This window comes from Oncorhynchus tshawytscha, linkage group LG13 (assembly GCF_018296145.1).
Source record: "Oncorhynchus tshawytscha isolate Ot180627B linkage group LG13, Otsh_v2.0, whole genome shotgun sequence".
NCBI classification, from domain to species: domain Eukaryota; kingdom Metazoa; phylum Chordata; class Actinopteri; order Salmoniformes; family Salmonidae; genus Oncorhynchus; species Oncorhynchus tshawytscha.
Genome location: NC_056441.1, coordinates 73,120,877 through 73,143,114, shown reverse-complemented (window position 1 = coordinate 73,143,114; position 22,238 = coordinate 73,120,877). Strand labels below are relative to the sequence as shown.

The following is a 22,238-nucleotide window of genomic DNA, read 5'->3' as shown; positions in this document are numbered from 1 at the left end:
GATATACTAAGTGCTGCCATCTATCGTCGTGGGGTTAAGAGTGGGTATTGGTGCAATATTATTCCCGCATAGCAGGTGGCGGTAGAACACTATCGATGTCAGCAAACTTCCACGGTTCTGAAGAGAGGAAGTCTCCTGTTCTTCAGTTTATCCGTAGCCGAATTTCGTAAAACAGCAACCATGGAGGACGCAAAAAAGAAAGAGAAAAAGCAGTCCGAAAAGACAGAGGAAAAGGAGATTAAGCCCACAGGGAAGGACAAGGATAAAAAAGAAGAGCAAGAACTGGTGATTTGTGCCACTTTTCTAAACATCTTGAACAAGGGAAGCAGAGCAGCGTTTTTGCCTGAGTCACTCACTGCCTGGTTGACATGGTTGAACAGGCCGAAACCGTTGTCATTCAAAATATTAACTAACTGTTTGAGTCTCCTTTAATGAAAAGTATGTCATGGCTGGCTATGTACCAGGTGCCAACAATTAAGATTATTGTTTCCGACTGAAAGCGAGCTATAAAACACGTATTCATCTAGTTAACGTTAGCAAAGCCGGTAGTTGGCTGTGCTAGCTAACGTTAGCTAACAATTGCTAATGACAGGCCAGAAATGAACTACCGATAGATAAACTAAAAGTTAGCTAAGTAGTTAGGTAGCCAAATTACAATAACGTAACGTTAACTATCTAAATGACGTTAGTGTTGCTTTGTAAACAACTCACTAATGTTGTTACAATACAGCTAGTGACTTTGCAACTGCAGTAAATTAACCTGCCTGTCGTTAGCAGATTTTCTTGTTGAGAGTAACTAGATACCTATATGTGTTATGATCAGTGATGTTTGATTGCGAGGTGGGTATAGTTATTACGTGTGGTTTGTTTAGCTAGCTATTTACATAAATGGGTTTGTAAACGTATTATCGAGTACAGTACATTAGCCAATTTCAGACAGGCAACGTTGGATATAGCTAGTTATCAGGGCAACCCTTCCATCCGTCGACAATGCCAATGGTATAGGACCGGTGTATGACAGAATGCTCCAATATTTATCAGTTAGCAAATTGCAGAGCTTTTCATTGCTTTAGGTTCCTGTTGGAACACGCATTGTTCTTTGTTTACTGTGCAGGGTTCGTTTTTTATAATTTCCCATGTTGAATCTGTCATACTGTAATGTCAGTTCCTTTCATTTCTCTCCAGTCTGATGAGGACAAACAGCTGCAAGAAGAGCTGGAGATGATGGTGGAGAGGCTTGGTGTGAGTACCACTACCACAAGGACTGCCAAACCTCAAGTCTGGTTTTGCTTTGGACATTCTGGGACTATAGCTCTTTATATTCTTTTTTAAATATTTTTTTTTTACTGTATATAAGGTGTTAGTATGGAGAGTCAGTCATTTACACACACTGCAAATCTTTGGTGATTATCCATATAAAACAACATTCTTTGTACTTATGCAATGTACACCTCCCCGCCCCCTTTCTCTCTCTCAAACACCCATCCACAGGAGACGGACACGTCTCTATACCGGCCTGCTCTAGAGGAGCTGCGCAGGCAGATCCGCTCTTCCACCACCTCCATGACCTCTGTGCCTAAGCCCCTGAAGTTTCTGCGGCCACACTATGGCAAGCTCAAAGAGATCTATGAGGGCATGGCTCCTGGTGAGAACAAGGTGGGAATACCGATGGCTATGTCCTTGCTAAATGGATAATTGTGACAGTCGGGAAAACAGGAGATAGTGATGGCAAGACTTTATTGCTTCCTTTCCCTGTCTGCTTTTACTCCCAGTACTTTATTGGGTAAATCACCAACGTTTCGGATTCACTGTTCCTTCAGGGTGGCATCACTGTGCCTTCTTCAGGGACCCTGAAGCTGGCACAGTGATGCCAAAATGTTGGTGATTTACCCAATAAATTACTGTGAGTAAAAGCAGACAGGGAAAGGAAGCAATAAAGTCTTGCCATCCCTATAGGCAGCACTTCTACATAAAATAATTTTCTCTGGGTGTGCGCTAGCTCATGTTTTTTTTTTTTTTGCTTTTACTTTATAACCACAAAATCGTGATGGACTTATTTTTGCAATGTTACTGGAGATACGGAAAATGTAACAATGATACATAACTAGTATATTGGACATTTCAGATCTAGATGGCACTAGGGATTCATGTTCAGAAGGACCCATCGGAACTGTCATTATAGAAATGTCCAGCTAACTCTTGTCTGTTTTGTTTTGCAGAGTTTCTGTGCGGACGTGGTGTCGGTCTTGGCCATGACAATGAGTGGGGAGCGGGAGTGTCTGAAATACCGTCTGCTGGGCTCCCAGGAGGAGCTGGCGTCCTGGGGTCATGAATACGTTAGGTAGGATACAGGACGCCAATCCAAATGGCTAACAATGCATACAGGGGGAATCCTACCTTCTACTTAAGTAGAATTTTCACTTAGTCATGCTTTAACAATGGTAGACTAAGTAAAAATGACCCAAACTCTGCTGTGTGTTTAGGCACCTGGCAGGCGAGGTGGCCAAAGAGTGGCAGGAGGTTGAGGAGAGTGATAAGACGCAACAGGAGACTCTGCTAAAGCTTGTGAAGGAGATTGTGCCCTACAACATGGCTCACAACGCTGAGCACGAGGCCTGTGACCTGTTGATGGAGATTGAGAGACTAGATATGCTGGAGCTCTATATAGATGACAATGCATATGCCAAGGTCTGCCTCTACCTCACCAGGTGAGTGGACAACACACACTCCTTACCACATGAGGGGCAAACATATGTACAGTTGAAGTCCGAAGTTTACATACACCTTAGCCAAATACATTTGAACTCGGTTTTTCACAATTCCTAACATTTAATCCTCGTAAAAATTGCCTATCTTCGGTCAGTTAGGATCACCACTTTATTTTAAGAATGTGAAATGTCAGAATAATAGTAGTGTGATTTATTTCAGCTTTTATTTATTTCATCACATGCCCGGTGGGTCAGAAGTTTACATACAGTTGTGGGCAAAATTGAGAATGACACAAATATTAATTTCTACAAAGTTTGCTGCTTCAGTGTCTTTAGATGTAGATGTTACTGAAGTATAATTACAAGCATTTCATAAGTGTCAAAGACTTATTGACAATTACATGAAGTTGATGCAAAGAGTCAAGTATTTGTATTGACCCTTCTTTTTCAAAACCTCTGCAATCCGCCCTGGCATGCTGTCAATTAACTTCTTTATTTGTTTTTTTTATTTTACCTTTATTTAACCAGGTAGGCTAGTTGAGAACAAGTTCTTATTTACAACTGCAACCTGGTCAAGATAAAGCATAGCAGTGTGAACAGACAACAGAGTTACACATGGCGTAAACAATAAACAAGTCAATAACAGTAGAAAAAAAGAGTCTATATACATTGTGTGCAAAAGGCATGAGGAGGTAAGCGAATAATTAAAATTTTGCAGATTAACACTGGAGTGATAAATGATCAGATGGTCATGTGCAGGTAGAAATACTGGTGTGCAAAAGAGCCGAAAAGTAAATGAATAAAAACCGTATGGGATGAGGAAGGTAAATTGGGTGTTTAAAGTTTGTGAGGGAGAGAAGTCTCCAACTTCAACGATTTTTGCAATTCCTTTCAGTCACATGCAGCAGAGAACTGGAAGGAAAGGCGGCCAAATGAGGTGTTGGCTTTAGGGATGATCAGTGAGATACACCTGCTGGAGCGCGTGCTACGGATGGGTGTTGCCATCGTGACCAGTGAACTGAGATAAGGCGGAGCTTTACCTAGCATGGACTTGTAGATGACCTGGAGCCAGGGGATCTGGCGACGAATATGTAGCGAGGGCCAGCCGACTAGAGCATACAGGTCGCAGTGGTGGGTGGTATAAGGTGGGCCACATCCTGACTGGTGGCAGCCAAGTCTTGCATAATCAATGCTTGGAGTTTGTCAGAATTTGTGGGATTTTGTTTGTTTCTTGAGGATTGACCACACATTCTCAATAGGATTACGGTCTGGGGAGTTTCCTGGCCATGGACCCAAAATATTGATGTTTTGTTCCCCGAGCCACTTAGTTATCACTTTTGCCTTATGGCAAGGTGCTCCATCATGCTGGAAAAGGCATTGTTCGTCACCAAACTGTTCCTGGATGGTTGGGAGAAGTTGCTCTCGGAGGATGTGTTGGTACCCTTCTTTATCCATGGCTGTGTTCTTAGGCAAAATTGTGAGTGAGCCCACTCCTTTGGCTGAGAAGCAACCCCACACATGAATGGTCGCAGGATGCTTTACTGTTGGCATGACACAGGACTGATGGTAGCTCTCACCTGGTCTTCTCCGGACAAGCTTTTTTTCCAGATGCCCCAAACAATCGGAAAGGGGATTCATCAGAGAACATTACTTTACCCCAGTCCTCAGCAGTCCAATCACTGTACCCTTTCCAGAATATCAGTCTGTCCCTGATGTTTTTCCTGGAGAGTGGCATCTTTGCTGCCCTTCTTGACATCTGGCCATCCTCCAAAAGTCTTTCTCACACGGTGCGTGCAGATGCACTCACACCTGCCTGCTGCCATTCCTGAGCAAGCTCTGTACTGGTGGTGCCCCGATCCCGCAGCTGAATCAACTTTAGGAGACGGTCCTGGCGCTTGCTGGACTTTCTTGGGCGCCCTGAAGCCTTCTTCACAACAATTGAACCGCTCTCCTTGAAGTTCTTGATGATCCGATAAATGGTTGATTTAGGTGCAATCTTACTGGCAGCAATATCCGTGCCTGTGAAGCCCTTTTTGTGCAAAGCGATGACAACGGCACGTGTTTCCTTGCAGGTAACCACGGTTGACAAAGGAAGAACAATGATTCCAAGCACCACCCTCCTTTTGAAGCTTCCAGTCTGTTATTCAAACTCAATCAGCATGACAGAGTGATCTCCAGCCTTGTCCTCGTCAACACTCACACCTGTGCTAATGAGAGAATCACTGACATTGATGTCAGCTGGTCCTTTAGTGGCAGGGCTGAAATGCAGTGGAAATGTTTTTTGGGGGGATTCAGTTCATTTGCATGGCAAAGAGGGACTTTAAAATTAATTGCAATTCCTCTGATCACTCTTCATAACATTCTGGAGTATATGCAAATTGCCATAATATAAACTGAGGCAGCAGACTTTGAAAATTAATATTTGTGTCATTCTCAAGTTTTGGCCACGACTGTACACTCAATTAGTATTTGGTAGCATTGCCTTTTAAATTGTTTAACTTGGGTCAAACGTTTCGGGTAGCCTTCCACAAGCTTCCCACAATAAAGTTGGGTTAATTTTGGCCCATTCCTCCTGACAGAGCTGGTGTAACTGAGTCATGTTTATAGGCCTCCTTGCTCGCATATGCTTTTTCAGTTCTGCCCACAAATTTTCTATAGGATTGAGGTCAGGGCTTTGTGGATGGCCACTCCAATACCTGGACTATGTTGTCCTTAAGCCATTTTGCCACAACTTTGGAAGTCTGCTTGGGGTCATTGTCCATTTGCGACCAAGCTTTAACTTCCTGACTGATTTCTTGAGATGTTTCTTCAATATATCCACAATTTTCCTCCCTCGTGATGCCATCTATTTTGTGAAGTGCACCAGTCCCTCCTGCATCAAGGCACCCCCACAACCTGATGCTGCCACCCCTGTGCTTCATGGTTGGGATGGTGTTCTTTGGCTGCAAGCCTCCCCCTTTTTCCTCCAAACATAATGATGGTCATTATGGCCAAACAGTTATATTTTTGTTTCTTCAGAACAGAGGACATTTCTCCAAAAAGTATGATCTTTGTCCCCCATGTGCAGTTGCAAACCGTAGTCTGGTTTTTTTATGGCAGTTTTGGAGCAGTGGCTTCTTCCTTGCTGAGCGGCCTTTCAGTTTATGTCGATATAGGACTCGTTTTACTGTGGATATATATACTTTTGTACCTGTTTCCTCCAGCATCTTCACAAGGTCCTTTGCTGTTCTGGGATTAATTTACACTTTTTGCACCAAAGTACGTTCATCTCTAGGAGACAGAACGCGTCTCCTTCCTGAGTGGTATGATGGCTGCGTGGTCCCATGGTGTTTATAGTTGCGAACTATGGTTTGTACAGATGAACGTGGTACCTTCAGGTGTGAAATTGCTCCCAAGGATGAACCAGACTTGTGGAGGTTTACACTTTTTTTTCTGAGGTCTTTGCTGTTTTCTTTTGATTTTCCCATGATGTCAAGAAAAGAGGCACTGAGTTTGAAGGAAGGCCTTGAAATACATCCACAGGTACACCTCCAATTGACTCAAATGATGTCAATTAGCCTATCAGAAGCTTCTAAAGCCATTTTCTGGAATGTTCCAAGCTGTTTAGAGGCACAGTCAATTTAGTGTATGTAAACTTGTGACCCACTAGAATTGTGATAGTGAAATTGGTTTGTAAACAATTGTTGTAAAACTTCTTGTGTCATGCACTAAGTAGATGTCCTAACCGACTTGCCAAAACTATAGTTTGTTAACATTTGTGGAGTGGTTGAAAAACACGTTTTAATGACTCCAACCTAAGTGTATGTAAACTTCCGACTTCAACTGTACCTTCACTCACACACACACGCGTTCAAACACCTGTACCACATTCTGCTTCTGCCTCAATACACCTGTAGTGTGATAACAGCAGCCTGAAGAGACAAAAGGAAGTTCCTCTCTTCAGTAATCCTAAACCCCTCTGCCATTCCTCTCTCCTTCTCTCTCCCTCCATTGCAGCTGTGTGAGCTATGTCCCTGAGCCAGAGAACTCTGCCCTGTTAAAGTGTTCCCTGAACATCTTCAGGAAGTTTAACCGTTACCCAGAGGCCCTGAGGCTGGCCCTGATGCTCAATGATGTGGAACTGGTGGAGAACATCTTCACCTCCTGCAAAGACATGTAATGACAGACCCATTCACTTCATTCTCTCTTGCTGAATTATCTCACAGCAGCACTTTCAATAAAAGTGCTACTGCTAAAATAAAGGAAACACTTGAGTAAATGAGGGATACAAAATATATTGAAAGCAGGGGCAGTGCAAGAGTTCATTCATTCTTAAAAGTCTAAGCTTTAGGTGGGTGGCGGGGGGTTCTAAGCTTACATGGAGGTGTATTACGTCGGTCATACTATAGATCATTTAGCTATTTGATTTTGAATTTTAGGATCCTAGATAGTGAAAAAATGTTTTTTAAATAGAATATTGAATTTGCTCTTTACTCCTTTAGAACAGAGAAACTTGTTGAATAACACATTTATAAATGGTAAAGACTAACAAGGTTTTGAAGTATTTGTCGTGTATCTAGGAGATATAAAAAAGCTCAGGAAAGATTTTTTTTTTTTACACATTTAACCTTTTTTTGTCTAGGCACAAAAACTACCTTCATACATACATGCATACATAAATGTTTAAAACCGGTACTGGTTACCTTCAAACAACTCCCAAGCCGCTCGTGGGGGTCGTAGAGCAAAACTGACAACACCATCGTGTTTGTGAGATTCTCCACATTCCATAGTGGTTGCAGACCCATCAAACTGTTCAGATGCTACAGACATTTTTGTGAGAAGGTCGATTTTTGGGATGTCTCTTGGTCTGGCAGACACTGCTCTCGGTCTGCCACCTTTCACCGCAGATGCAGAAGTGCAACATCGGCGGATGCAGTGGATTGAGACCCAGCTAATGGAGAAGTAATAACACATCTCTTAAACTGACAGATTTTTATGAGGATTTTTTTTATTATGTTGCTTAGATTTCTCAATCGACTTTAGGGGATTAAGCTATTAAAACATCTCATGCTTAGGGTTGCCCATAATCTACCATGGCTAGAAGAGATCTGAGACTTTAAAAGATAGGGGGTTGAAAGGGGTGTGTGTCTTCGTCACCATATCTCAATCCAGTTGAACACTTATGGGAGATTCTGGAGCGGTGCCTGAGAGAGCGTTTTCTACCGCCATCAACAAAACACCAAATTATGGAATTTCTCATGGAAGAATGGTGTCTCATCCCTCCAATAGTGTTCCAGACACTTGTAAAATCTATGCCTAGGCACATTGAAGCTGTTCTGGCAGCTCGTGGTGGCTCAATGCCCTATTAAGACACTATGTCGATGTTTCCTTTATTTTGGCAGTTCCGTATTTATTCATATTTTCAACTGACAATCATTCAGCAGTGTTTTCCATAGTTAATGATGAGTTGACCGTTTAGTGGGTGTTTCCTGTAGCGTGATCCAGAAGGAGATGGCCTTCATGTTGGGACGACACGGCATGTTCCTGGAGCTCAACGAGGACGTGGAGGACTACGAGGACCTGACGGAGATCATGTCCAACGTCCAGCTCAACAGCAATTTCCTCGCCCTGGCCCGAGAGGTAAGGAGAGAGGGAGGGTGAGAGAGGGTAGCCTACTAAAGAAAGGGGATGGGGTTGGAAGAGTGAAACTGTTTCAAATCAAATACAATTTTATTGGTCACGCACACATGGTTAGCAGATGTTAATGCGAGTGAAGCGAAATGCTTCCGACAGTGCAGTAATATCTAACAAGTAATCTAACAATTCCCCAACTATCTAATACACACTCTAAAGGGGTGAATGAGAATATGTACATATAAATACACTTCTCAAAAAAATAAAGGGAACACTTAAACAACACAATGTAACTCCAAGTCAATCACACTTCTGTGAAATCAAACTGTCCACTTATGAAGCAACACTGATTGACAATAAATTTCACATGCTGTTGTGCAAATGGAATAGACAACAGGTGGAAATTATAGGCAATTAGCAAGACACCCCCAATAAAGGAGTGGTTCTGCAGGTGGTGACCACAAACCACTTCTCAGTTCCTATGCTTCCTGGCTGATGTTTTGGTCACTTTTGAATGCTGGCGGTGCTTTCACTCTAGTGGTAGCATGAGACAGAGTCTACAACCCACACAAGTGGCTCAGGTAGTGCAGCTCATCCAGGATGGCACATTAATGAGAGCTGTGCCAAGAAGGTTTGCTGTGTCTGTCAGCGTAGTGTACATCAGGAGACGTGGAGGAGGCCGTAGGAGGGCAACAACCCAGCAGCAGGACCGCTACCTCCGCCTTTGTGCAAGGAGGAGTAGGAGGAGCACTTCCAGAGCCCTGCAAAATGACCTCCAGCAGGCCAAAAATGTGCATGTGTCTACTCAAACGGTCAGAAACAGACTCCATGAGGGTGGTATGAGGGCCTGACGTCCACAGGTGGGGGTTGTGCTTACAGCCCAACACCGTGCAGGACGTTTGGCGTTTGCCAGAGAACACCAAGATTGGCAAATTCGCCTCTGGCGCCCTGTGCTCTTCACAGATGAAAGCAGGTTCACACTGAGCACATGTGACAGAGTCTGGAGACGCCGTGGAGAACATTCTGCTGCCTCCAGCATGACCGGTTTGGCGGTGGGTCAGTAATGGTGTGGGGTGGCATTTCTTTGGGGGCTGCACAGCCCTCCATGTGCTCAGAGGTAGCCTGACTGCCATTAGGTACCGAGATGAGATCCCCAGACCCCTTGTGAGACCATATGCTGGTGCGGTTGGCCCTGGGTTCCTCCTAATGCAAGACAATGCTAGTCCTCATGTGGCTGGAGTGTGTCAGCAGTTCCTGCAAGAGGAAGGCATTGATGCTATGGACTGGCCCGCCCGTTCCCCAGACCTGAATCCAATTGAGCACATCTGGGACATCATGTCTCGCTCCATCCACCAACGCCACGTTGCACCACAGACTGTCCAGGAGTTGGCGGATGCTTTAGTCCAGGTCTGGGAGGAGATCCCTCAGGAGACCATCCGCCACCTCATCAGGAGCATGCCCAGGCGTTGTAGGGAGGTCATACAGGCACGTGGAGGCCACACACACTACTGAGCCTCATTTTGACTTGTTTTAAGGACATTACATCAAAGTTTGATCAGCCTGTAGTGTGGTTTTCCACTTTAATTTTGAGTGTGACGCTTTGTTGTCAGCACATTCAACTATGTAAAGAAAAGTATTTAATAAGAATATTTTATTCATTCAGATCTAGGATGTGTTATTTTAGTGTTCCCTTTATTTTTTTGAGCAGTGTTTATGGATGAGCGATGGCCGAGCGACATAAGCAAGGCGTAATAGATAGTATAAAATACAGTATATGCATATGATATGAGTAATGTAAGATATGTAAACATTAAAGTGGCATTGTTTAAAGTGAAGAGTGATTGAGTCTCAATGTAGGCAGCAGCCTCTCTGAGTTTAGTGGTGGCTGTTTAACAGTCTGATGGCCTTGAGATTGAAAAACAGCTTCTGTCTCTTGGTCCCAGCTTTGATGCACCTGTACTAACCTTGCCCTCTGGATGGTAGTGGTGTGAACAGGCAGTGGCCCAGGTAGTTGTCCTTGATGATCTTTTTGGCCTTCCTGTGACATCTGGTGCTGTAGGTATCATGGAGGGCAGGTAGTTTTCCCCCCGGTGATGCATTGTGCAGACTGCACCACCCTCTTGAGAGCTTTGCGATTAAGAGAGGTGCAGACTGCACCACCCTCTTGAGAGCTTTGCGATTAAGAGAGGTGCAGACTGCACCACCCTCTTGAGAGCTTTGCGATTGAGAGAGGTGCAGACTGCACCACCCTCTTGAGAGCTTTGCGATTGAGAGAGGTGCAGACTGCACCACCCTCTTGAGAGCTTTGCGATTGAGAGAGGTGCAGTTGCCGTACCAGGCTGTGATAAAGCCCGACAGGTTGCTCTCGATTGTGCATCTGTAAAAGTTTTGTCAGGGTTTTTGGTGACAAGCCAAATTTTGTCAGCCTCTTGAGGTTGAAGGGGCGCTATTGCGCCGCCTTCACCACACTGTTTGTGTGGGTGGACCATTTCAGTTTGTCCGTGATGTGTACGCCAAGGAACTGAAACTTTCCACCTTCTCCACTGCTGTCCCTTCATGGTGGATAGGGGGGTACTCCCTCTGCTGTTTCCTGAAGTCCACGATCATCTCCTTTGTTTTGTTGACGTTGAGTGAGGTTGTTTTCCTGACACCACACTCCGAGCGCCCTCACCTCCTCCCTGTAGGCTGTCTCGTCGTTGTTGGTAATCAAGCCCACTACTGTAGTGTCGTCTGCCAACTTGATAATTTGAGTTGAAGGCGTGCAGGGCCACACAGTCATGGGTGAACAGGGAGTACAGGAGGGGGCTGAGCATGCACCCTTGTGGGGCCCCAGTGTTGAGGGTCAGCGAAGTGGAGATGTTGTTTCCTATCACCACCTGGGGGTGACCCGTCAAAGCCCAGGACCTAATTTCACAGGACGGGGTTGAGACCCTGGGTCTCCAGCTTGATGATGAGCTTGGAGGTTACTATGTTGTTGATTGCTGAGCTGTAGACTATGAACAGCATTCTTGCATAGGTATTCCTCTTGTCCAGATGGGATAGGGCGGTGTGCAGTGAGATGGGGATTGCATTGTCTGTGGACCTGTTGTGGTGGTATGCAAACTGAAGTGGGTCAAGGGTGACCGGTAAAGTGGAGGTGACATGATCCTTGACTTGTCTCGCAAAGCACTTCATGATGACAGGTGAGTGCTATGGGGCGGTAGTCATTTAGTTATCTTTGCCTTCTTGGGTACAGGAACAATGGTGGTCATCTTGAAGCATGTGGGGACAGCTGACTGGGATAGGGAGCGATTGAATATGTCCGTAAAGACAAAGCGGTCAAAGAAGGTGTTTAGAAGCATGACGTCGATGTCCGTGACGTGGCTAGATTTCTTTTTTGCAGTCTGATTTCCTGTAGACCCTGCCACATATGTCTCATGTCTGAGCCGTTGAATTGCGACTCCACTTTGTCTCTGTACCGACATTTCGCTTGTTGGATTGCCTTGCAGAGGAAATAACTACACTGTTTACATTCGGACATATTCCCAGACCTCTTTCCATGGTTAAATGCAGGGGTTCGCTCTTTCAGTTTTGTGCGAATGCCGCCATCCATTCACAGTTTCTGATTAACGTAGGTTTTAATAGTCACAGTGGGTACAACATCTCCAATGCACTTCCTTATAAACTCACTCAGATTCAACGTATAGATCAATGTTGTTCTCGGCGGCGGACCAGAACATATCCCAGTCCACGTGATCAAAACAATCTTGAAGCGTGGATTCTGATTGGTCAGACCAGCGTTGAGTGGTTCTCGTCACTGGTACATCCTGTTTTGAATTTCTGCCTATAGGACGGTAGAAGCAAGATTGCGTCGTTGTCGGACTTGCCGAAGGGAGGACTTTGTATGCATCGCGGAAGTTAGAGTTGCTGTGGTCGAGTGTGTTACCCCCGCAAGTACTGCGATCAATTTGCTGATAAAATTTAGGTAGTCTTGTTGTTAAAATCCCCAGCTACAATAAATGCAGCCTCCGGATATATGGTTTCCATTTTTACATAGAGTCCAGTGAAGTCCCTTGAGGGCCGTCGTGGTCTCTGCTTGAGGGGGAATGTACACAGCTGTGACGATAACTGACGAGAGTTCTCTTGAGGTAAAATGGCGGCATTTGATTGTATGGAATTCTAGGTCAGGTGAGCAGAAGGACTTGAGGTCCTGTGTGTTATGATTACACCATGAGTTGTTAATCATGAAGCATACACCCCCACCCTTCCACTTCCCAGAGAGGTGGTTCTCTGTCGGCGCGATATATGGAGAAGCCCGGTGGCTGAACCGATTCCGACAACATATCCCGAGAGAGCAATATTACAATCTCTGATGTCTCTCTGGAAGGCAACCCTTGCTCGAATTTTGTCTACCTTGTTGACAAGAGACTGGACATTGGCGAGTAGTATACTTGAGTGGTGGGCGATGTGCACGTCTACGTAGCTTGACCAGGAGGCCGCTCCATCTGGCCCTTCTGCGGCACTGTTGTTTTTGGTCGGCTTCTGTGATTAGATCCATTGTCCTGGGTGGTGGTCCAAATAGAGGATCCGCTTCGGGAAAGTCAATGTTGGTAAGTTGACGTCACTCTTATATCCAATTGGAGCAGGACTAATGAGTGGGTCACTGTTCAAGTTAGTGGATGGAGTGTGACTGACAGTGGGGACTGCGTGTATGTTGGAGATGGGGAGGTGTTTAGAGTAGGGCCACGGAGAGAGGAATATGACGTGTAGAGAAGAGTCAGAGGACCGTGCTCCATTTGATATTGTTGAGAGGGGGAAATGGAGGAGACTTGAAGGTACTAAGAGGAGCGTGAAAGAGTGGGGTCAGGGTGGGAGAATAATGGTGCATAGAGTGAGAGAAGAGATGAGGCTGGAGGATAATGAACAGCTGGCTGGTTCGTGACTAAACCAGTTAGTGAAAGAATGCGAGCCAATAACACACTGTTTCCTTTCTTTACAGTTGGACATCATGGAACCCAAAGTCCCAGATGACATCTACAAAACCCACCTAGAGAACAACAGTGAGTTGTCCTTTACTACAGCAGGGCACTAATTGTCCTGGTCATGTTATATCACACACCTTTCCTCATCCTCCCTCTCATCGTACCATCTTCTGTCTGACAGGGTTTGGAGGAAGTGGTTCCCAGGTGGACTCTGCTCGTATGAACCTGGCATCCTCGTTTGTCAACGGCTTCGTCAACGCAGGGTTCGGACAGGACAAGCTGCTCACAGATGATGGCAACAAATGGCTGTACAAAAACAAAGATCATGGTGAGAAACCCCTTCCCCCCCACACAGACACAGCCTCACATCCCTTTCTGAGGCTCATGGTTCACATTTTTTAGGGCTTGACTGAAAATGTTTCATGTTTTGTGGTTCGACAGTGAGTACTAGGCTCATGAATCTAGGATTCTTAGCAGCAACTTAATGTACAGTGCCTTGCAAAAGTATTCACCCCTCTTGACGTTTTTCCTATTTTGTTGCTTTAAAACCTGTCATTTAAATGGATATTTATTTGGATTTCATGTAATGGACATACACAAAATAGTCCAAATTGGTGAAGTGAAGTTTAAAAAATCACTTCCCGTTTCGAAAGATAAAAATACAAATTTAACAGAAAAGTGGTGCGTGCATATGTATTCACCCCCTTTGCTATGAAGCCCCTATATAAGATCTGGTGCTACCAATTACCTTCAGAAGTCACATAGTTAGATTGCACACAGGCGGACTTTATTTAACTAAGTGTCACATGATCTCAGTGTATATATACACCTGTTCTGAAAGGCCCCAGAGTCTGCAACACCACCAAGCAAGCGGCACCATGAAGACCAAGGAGCTCTCCGAACAGGTCAGGGACACAGTTGTGAAGAAGTACAGATCAGGGTTGGGTTATAAAAAAAAGGTGAAACTTTGAACATCCCACGGAGCACCATTTAAATCCATTATAAGAATATGGCACCACAATAAACCTGCCAAAAGAGGGCCGCCCACCAAAACTCACAGACCAGGCAAGGAGGGTATTAATCAGAGAGGCAACAAAGAGTCCAAAGATAAACCTGAAGGAGCTGCAAAGCTCTACAGCGGAGATTGGCGTATCTGTCCATAGGACCACTTTAAGCCGAACACTCCACAGAGCTGGGCTTTATGGAGGAGTGACCAGAAAAAAATCAGCGAACATGTTAAGTGTTCGCCAAAAGGCATGTGGGAGACTCCCCAAACATAGGGAAGAAGGTACTCTGGTTAGATGAGAATAAAATTGAGCTTTTTGGCCATCAAGGAAAACGCTATGTCTGGCACAAACCCAACACCTCACACCATCCCCACAGTGAAGCATGGTGGAGGCAGCATCATGCTGTGGGGATATTTTTAATCGGCAGGGACTGGGAAACTGGTCAGAATTGAAGTAATGATGGATGGCGCTAAATACAGGGAAATTCTTGAGGGAAACCTGTTTCAGTCTTCCAAAGATTTGAGACTGGGACAGAGGTTCACCTTCCAGCAGGATAATGACCCTAAGCATACTGCTAAAGCAACACTTGAGTGGTTTATGGGGAAACATTTAAATGTCTTGGAATGGCCTAGTCAAAGCCCAGACCTCTCTCCAATTGAGAATCTGTGGTATGACTTAAAGATTGCTGTACACCAGCGGAACCCATCCAACTTGAAGGAGCTGGAGCAGTTTTCCTTGAAGAATGGGCAAAAATCCCAGTGGTTAGATGTGCCAAGCTTATAGAGACATACCCCAAGAGACTTGCAGCTGTAACTGCTGCAAAAGGTGGCTCTACAAAGTATTGACTTTGGGGGGGTGAATAGTAATGCACGCTCAAGTTCTGTATTTTTGTGTTATTTCTTTGTTTTACAAGAAAAAATATTTTGCATCTTCAAAGTAGTAGGTGTAAATCAAATGATACAAACCCCCATAAATCTATTTTCATTCCAGGTTGTAAAGCAACGAAATAGGGAAAAATGCCAAGGAGAGTGAATATTTTCGCAAGGCACTGTATCACCTTCATTGCTAATCCTTAATTGCAAGCATGAGGATTGTGAAAATGGCGCTGAAAACATGCTGCTTTCTCGGGAACAGGCCCAGATCCCCATGATTTGCGTATAAGGGAGGCAGAGAAAAGGGGGCTGGAGAGCGGGCTGCCTGCTGAGAATTCGTAGGCGATCGAATAAACCCCCACTTCCTTCCATTCTACTAGCAAACGTGCAATCTTTGGACAATAAAATAGATGACCTACGCAGAAGATTAAACCTCAACGGGATATTCAAAACTAATAACTTATGCTTCGTGGAGTTGTGGTTGAACGACGACACTATCAACATACAGCTGGCTGGTTATACACTGCAACAACGGGATAGAACAGCAGGGTCTGGTAAGACGAGGGGCGGCAGACTATGTAGTTTTGTAAATAAGAGCTGGTGCATGATATCTAAGGACGTCTCGAGCTACTGCTCGCCAGAGGTAGTGTGGTAGAGTTTCTGTATTTTCCGTAGGTATTTACATACCACCTCAGTCAGAGGCTGGCACTAAGACAGTATTCAAGGAGCTGTATTCCGCCATAAGCAAGCAGAAAAATGCTCACCCAGAGGCGGCGCTCCTAGTCGCCGGGGACCTTAATGCAGAGAAACTTAAATCCATTTTTACCAAATTTATATCGGCATGTTAATTGTGCAACCAGAGGAAAATAGCTCTTAACTACCTTACTCCACACACACAGACGCATACAAAGCTCGCCCTCCATTTGTCTAATCTGACCATAATTCTATCCTCCCGATTCCTGCTTACAAGCTAAAATGAAAGCAGGAAGCCAAATGCCAAACGTCCTGCACGTTGTTGGGCTGTAAGCACAACCCCCACCTGTGGACGTCGGGCCCTCATACCACCCTCATGGAGTCTATTTCTGACCGTTTGAGCAGACACATGCACATTTGTGGCCTGCTGGAGGTCATTTTGCAGGGCTCTGGCAGTGCTCCTCCTACTCCTCCTTGCACAAAGGCGGAGGTAGCAGTCCTGCTGCTGGGTTTTTACCCTCCTACGGCCTCCATGTCTCCTGATGCACTGGCCTGTCTCCTGGTAGCGCCTCCGTGCTCTGGACACTACGCTGACAGACACTGCAAACCTTCTTGGCACAGCTCGCATTGATGTGCCATCCTGGATGAGCTGCACTACCTGAGCCACTTGTGTGGGTTGTAGACTCTGTCTCATGCTACCACTAGAGTGAAAGCACCACGAGCATTCAAAAGTGACCAAAACATCAGCCAGGAAGCATAGGAACTGAGAAGTGGTTTGTGGTCACCACCTGCAGAACCACTCCTTTATTGGGGGTGTCTTGCTAATTGCCTATAATTTCCACCTGTTGTCTATTCCATTTGCACAACAGCATGTGAAATTAATTGTCAATCAGTGTTGCTACCTAAGTGGACAGTTTGATTTCACAGAAGTGTGATTGACTTGGAGTTACATTGTGTTGTTTAAGTGTTCCCTTTATTTTTTTGAGCAGTGTATTAACGATCCGGTGCCCCCGCACATTGACTCTACCTGTATATAGTCTGGCTATTGTTATTTTGCTGCTGCTCTTTAATTACTTGTTACTTTTATTTCTTATCTGCATTTTTGGTTTGGGGCTCATAAGTAAGCATTTCACTGTAAGGTCTACTACACCTGTTGTATTTGGCGCATGTGATAAATATAATTTTATTTGAATAACAAAAATAACATTGCTGTTGTGTAAATGTTGATGCTAATTCTGTGTTTCTCTCCAGGTATGCTGAGTGCTGCAGCCTCTCTGGGGATGATCCTGCTGTGGGATGTGGATGGTGGTCTGACACAGATAGACAAATACCTCTACTCCTCAGAGGACTACATAAAGGTCAGCGCACACTCACCCTCTTACCAAACACCCTGCATTAAAACCTCTGTACCACAACCTTCACAGCACCCAGAAAAGCCTTACAAATGCTATTAATGTAGATATTTCTCCCCCTCTCTTTCTCTTCCCTCCTTTCTCTCCCTGTAGTCGGGGGCCCTCCTGGCTTGTGGCATAGTGAACTCTGGGGTTAGGAACGAATGTGACCCTGCCCTGGCTCTGCTGTCAGACTACGTCCTCCACAACAGCAACGTCATGCGGATTGGAGCCATCTTCGGGTAAGGAGAGATGGAAATGGGTGTTCGGTCCCAAATCAACCCCTAGCCGCTACTGCCTGTCACCTCTTACACATTAAAGACCTTTGAGGTCTGTTTAGTCCTTTCTTAGCACTGTATAATCGCTGCCTGTTAAAAGTACTTGTTTTTGGTAGGGTTTGTCCCCCTGACCTTTCCCCTCTATCTTTAGCCTGGGCCTGGCGTACGCTGGCTCGAACCGTGAGGATGTCCTCTCTCTGCTGCTGCCTGTCATGGTAGACTCCAAGTCCAGCATGGAGGTACGGGGTGTGTGTGTGTGTGTGTGTGTGTGTGTGTGTGTGTGTGTGTGTGTGTGTGTGTAGTTCCAAAGTTTGTCCGGGTTTAAGTCAAGTACACATCCACACTCATTAAACCCAGCTCACTGTCCCATGTTACGTGTCTTGTCACACACTCAGGTGGCAGGTGTGACGGCACTAGCTTGCGGTATGATCGCCGTGGGCTCGTGTAACGGTGATGTCACCTCCACCATCGTCCAGACCATCATGGAGAAGAGTGAGCTGGAGCTGAAAGACACATACGCCCGCTGGCTGCCCCTGGGCCTGGGCCTCAACCACCTGGGTAAAGGGGAGGCCATTGAGACCACCCTGGCAGCGCTGCAGGTGGTGCCTGAGCCCTTCCGCAGCTTCGCCAACACCCTGGTGGACGTCTGTGCCTATGCAGGTCAGTCTCATCATAGCTCCATTTTGTCTCCAATTGTTTTTGTTTTTGATTTATATATAATATATTTATACCGGTGATCTCATTGAGATTTACAAGAAATGGCTTGTATATTTATCGGTTTCTCTCCATGCCAGGTTCTGGTAACGTACTGAAGGTGCAGCAGCTTCTCCACATCTGCAGTGAGCACTATGAAGCCAAGGAAAAGGAGGAGGAAAAAGACAAGAAGGATAAGAAGGACAAAGACAAGAAAGAGAGTGCAGCCGACATGGGCTCCCACCAGGTATGCCAGGCTTTTGTTAATAAAGGAGTGTCAGGTAGCCTAGCATTTAAGAGCGTTGGGCCAGTAACCCAAAAGGTCGCTGGTTTGAATCCCAGCACAGACTAGGTGAAAAATGTGTTGGTGGCCTTGAGCAAGGTGCTAAATGACAAAATATAATCTGAGTGGCTTGAATGAGATTTGATATTGAACTAATTTGCTCTCTGCTTCCCCCTCCCAGGGTGTGGCTGTCCTGGGTATTGCACTCATTGCCATGGGAGAAGAAATTGGCTCAGAGATGGCACTACGGGCATTTGGGCACCTGGTCAGTCTAACCTCGGACTTGTTAATGTTTGGGGTTGATTTAGCCCCTGTCTCTTTCACTTGATCCAACCATCCCACGTCTGTGTTTCTCTTTCTCTCCGTTGTCTTGCCTTCCTTCTCTCACCTCACTCACTCCTAGTTGCGGTATGGAGAGCCTACTCTGAGGCGTGCAGTGCCTCTGGCCTTGGCCCTGATCTCCGTGTCGAATCCTCGCCTCAACATCCTGGACACACTCAGCAAGTTCTCCCACGATGCTGACCCAGAGGTTTCCCACAACTCCATCTTTGCCATGGGCATGGTGGGCAGCGGTGAGTGGACCCTGGCATTACTGGGCAATGGGCTCTATTGTGTGCCTACTGTCTGGAACCCAATCAGTCAGTGGCTTCATTATTATATTGAGAAGTTAGATTGATTTGCCTCACTAAGTTATCACAATGTTCCCCTGTAATTATTCCTCATCCTTGAATAGGAAACAACATACCATATAACTGAATTCACTGTGCCAGATGACATCAAAGTATGAGACCTTCTCCACTGACTGTGTCTCGAGCTGTGGATGGTTGCCATGAGAACTCACTGACTCACGGCTCCATCTCTCTGTCCGCAGGAACAAACAATGCCCGCCTGGCTGCCATGCTGAGGCAGCTGGCTCAGTACCATGCCAAAGACCCCAACAACCTCTTCATGGTCCGACTGGCACAGGTGGGTAGCAAAAAGAAATGCCGCTCTGGCACACTAACATGTGTGTTTAGAGAGAGGGGGAGAGTATGTGTCTGTCTCCTAACCCTTGCTCTGTGCCATGTCCACAGGGTCTGACTCACCTGGGTAAAGGGACATTGACGCTGTGTCCGTACCACAGTGACAGGCAGCTGATGAGTCAGGTGGCCGTGGCAGGACTACTCACTGTCCTCGTCTCCTTCCTCGACGTCAAGAACAGTGAGACCTTTTCCTCATTAATCTACCTCCACCATTCCTTTTATTTGCCTCTCCCTACCCTCCCTTTTTCCACATCCTTGTGTTTAGGGTTGGGGTGAAGTTGATTTCTGTTGAGTCATTTGAGGAAGTGAACTGAATTTCAATGTATGGCTGGAAAATTCCACATAGAAAACAATTAGCATCTGTTCAACTCCTGAATGGCATTGGCCCTTGCCCAGCTTGTTTCATTGTCCTCATTTTATGTCAGGTAGTAAGTCTGCTGAATGTCTTAACCTGGGTCTGAGTATTTGGCTGTTTGTGTTGACATCGCCCCCTGCTGTTTCCTGTGTGTGCTCCAGTAATCCTGGGGAAGTCTCACTACGTCCTCTACGGCCTGGTGGCTGCCATGCAGCCCCGTATGCTGGTCACCTTCGACGAGGAGCTGAGACCGCTGCCCGTGTCCGTCAGGGTGGGACAGGTAAGCCTGTTGCTCATGCTATGCTCTTAATAAGAGCCTGTGTGATTAGCTTCATATTTAAAATGTAATGTTAAGGATGAACCTAGATGGTGTGATGAAGGCTGAAATGCCAGCACGATATGACGAGATGCTTTGCAAGTAAAATGTGCTGGAGATTCTTTTCATTTTAACTATGGTTGAACATCTCTAATGCAAAGTAACGTGTAGATGTGCAAGTGCTTTTTACTCTCAAGATTAGGATGTAATGCCATAAGATGGTAGAGTGGACTCGACCTCATGGTTCATGTAATGTAATTGTTCCATAGGCGGTGGACGTAGTTGGCCAGGCCGGGAAGCCCAAAGCCATCACAGGTTTCCAGACCCACACCACGCCGGTGCTCCTGGCCCATGGAGAGAGGGCAGAGCTGGCCACAGAGGAGTATCTCCCCGTCACCCCCATCCTGGAGGGCTTTGTCATCCTCCGCAAGAACCCCAACTACGATGCCTAGATTGTGCCCTATTGTCCTCCCCTGGTACCCACGCTACTCTCCTTACCGGTCTCTTGTTGGTAGCCCTCCCTGACTCTTTTAGACCTTGTATTTTACTACTTTATTCCATGTCTGACAAGAGCCAGGAAGGTCTACCCCTCTTTCTCTTGTCAACAGCCTCTGTGAAAATGTATGGTTGTGTTCTGGGTGGTCAAACTAACCGGCGCAGGGAGTGGAAACTGTCCCCTCATTCACACTATTTAGATTGGATTCCTCTTTGTTCTGATCTAGGATCAGTTCCTCATAAATATATTTAACCAGCTCTTTTAGGCTCCACAAATATATAACTGATCTAGGGTCAGCTGTCAGAAGGGAACTGTTCAGCCTCTCCCTGCTTCTCATTCAGCCTCCAAAGCTACATTTTCACAGGATTTTTTTTTGACCAATCAGATCATTTTCAGAGCAGGTCTGATTGGTCTGAAGACTAATTTAGTGGAAGAAAAAAAACTGAATTGGGCTGCCTGTGTAAATGCAGCCCTAGTGATGAACAACATAAGCTCAGTCCACATCAATACTACAACCGGTTTCTCTTTCCCACATGACAACCTCCTTTTTGTAATTAGAGCATGGAAAATGTGTCCTCTTTATCATTCAGTTTTGTTGGTTTTGTTACAGTACTGTAAAAGGTTAAAATAAAAGTTAAACTCATTTGTTGGAATTGTCTAATTTGTCTGTTATACCTGATGGACAAGTTTCTGAAAGATACATTTCATAACACAGCTGGCAGATCTGGATGGCTAATGAAACTGAGCAGTGCTGAAGTGAGATTTGGTCATGAACCCTCACTGCAGCAGAGGTTCTGAATACTAACTTGCTGGATGTTGCAGACAACGGTATGTATTGAACATTTGAAATACACATTTAAGGAAAGTAAATGCATATTAAGCTGATATGTAAAACGTAACTTAAACTTTTCAGACTGCACACTTGACATCAGACACCAATCTGGCCATGCCATGCGAGCAAAAGCAACCATCTAGCCGCTAGTGATGAGTGTTTTATTGTGCGTGTATGAATTCGTTTTAATATTACACGAAAACTACTGCACATTAGTTTGTGGTTCGACTTTTCAACTAAAACGGGTAGAAGCTACAATCACGCCGGCCTCCCTGTCACATGACTGATTAAACCGGAATTTGGCTACCGGCTTCCGGGACCGCCCATTTCGTCCGACTGCGGACTGAAGGAGAGAAAGGTAAATGTTATGATTTCCATCTATACTATTTGCTTATTCAGAATTGTGTGAGACAGAAATTGACAATCCGCGTTCATCCGCGCTTTTAAAATTGAAATTAAACCCAGTAGATCGATATATGGGGGCTTGCGCTGTCTCCACTCCCAGACTGTGATTTTTCCTGTTAGCCCAACCAACCCCCACCCCAAAAAGAGAGAGGACACCCCTTCCTACGAGGTGATAAACATTAGCCTACGAAAGAGAATTGACGAAGGCAGGAGATTTGACATACCAAATTAAAAACATCCATTTGAATCCCTTTAACTAGCTAATACTTTTCTAAACGTGTATAGCTAATTAATGGTAAGCAGTTTTATACTA

The 22,238-nt window shown here is 45.4% G+C and overlaps 1 protein-coding gene across 1 annotated transcript; it reads left to right on the top strand.

Annotated features, from left to right (window-relative positions):
• Positions 1 to 103: 103 nt before the first annotated feature.
• Positions 104 to 21,331, top strand: LOC112247387 (26S proteasome non-ATPase regulatory subunit 2). The gene is made up of 20 exons (XM_024416142.2): positions 104 to 285; positions 1,186 to 1,242; positions 1,492 to 1,656; positions 2,220 to 2,341; positions 2,484 to 2,708; positions 6,705 to 6,863; positions 8,183 to 8,327; positions 13,300 to 13,360; positions 13,464 to 13,610; positions 17,106 to 17,212; positions 17,360 to 17,487; positions 17,675 to 17,762; positions 17,919 to 18,183; positions 18,318 to 18,463; positions 18,681 to 18,764; positions 18,903 to 19,071; positions 19,371 to 19,465; positions 19,573 to 19,699; positions 20,038 to 20,156; positions 20,462 to 21,331. The coding sequence occupies exons 1-20, from the start codon at positions 181 to 183 to the stop codon at positions 20,642 to 20,644; spliced, it is 2,697 nt and encodes an 898-aa protein (XP_024271910.1). The 5' UTR covers positions 104 to 180; the 3' UTR covers positions 20,645 to 21,331.
• Positions 21,332 to 22,238: the final 907 nt, after the last annotated feature.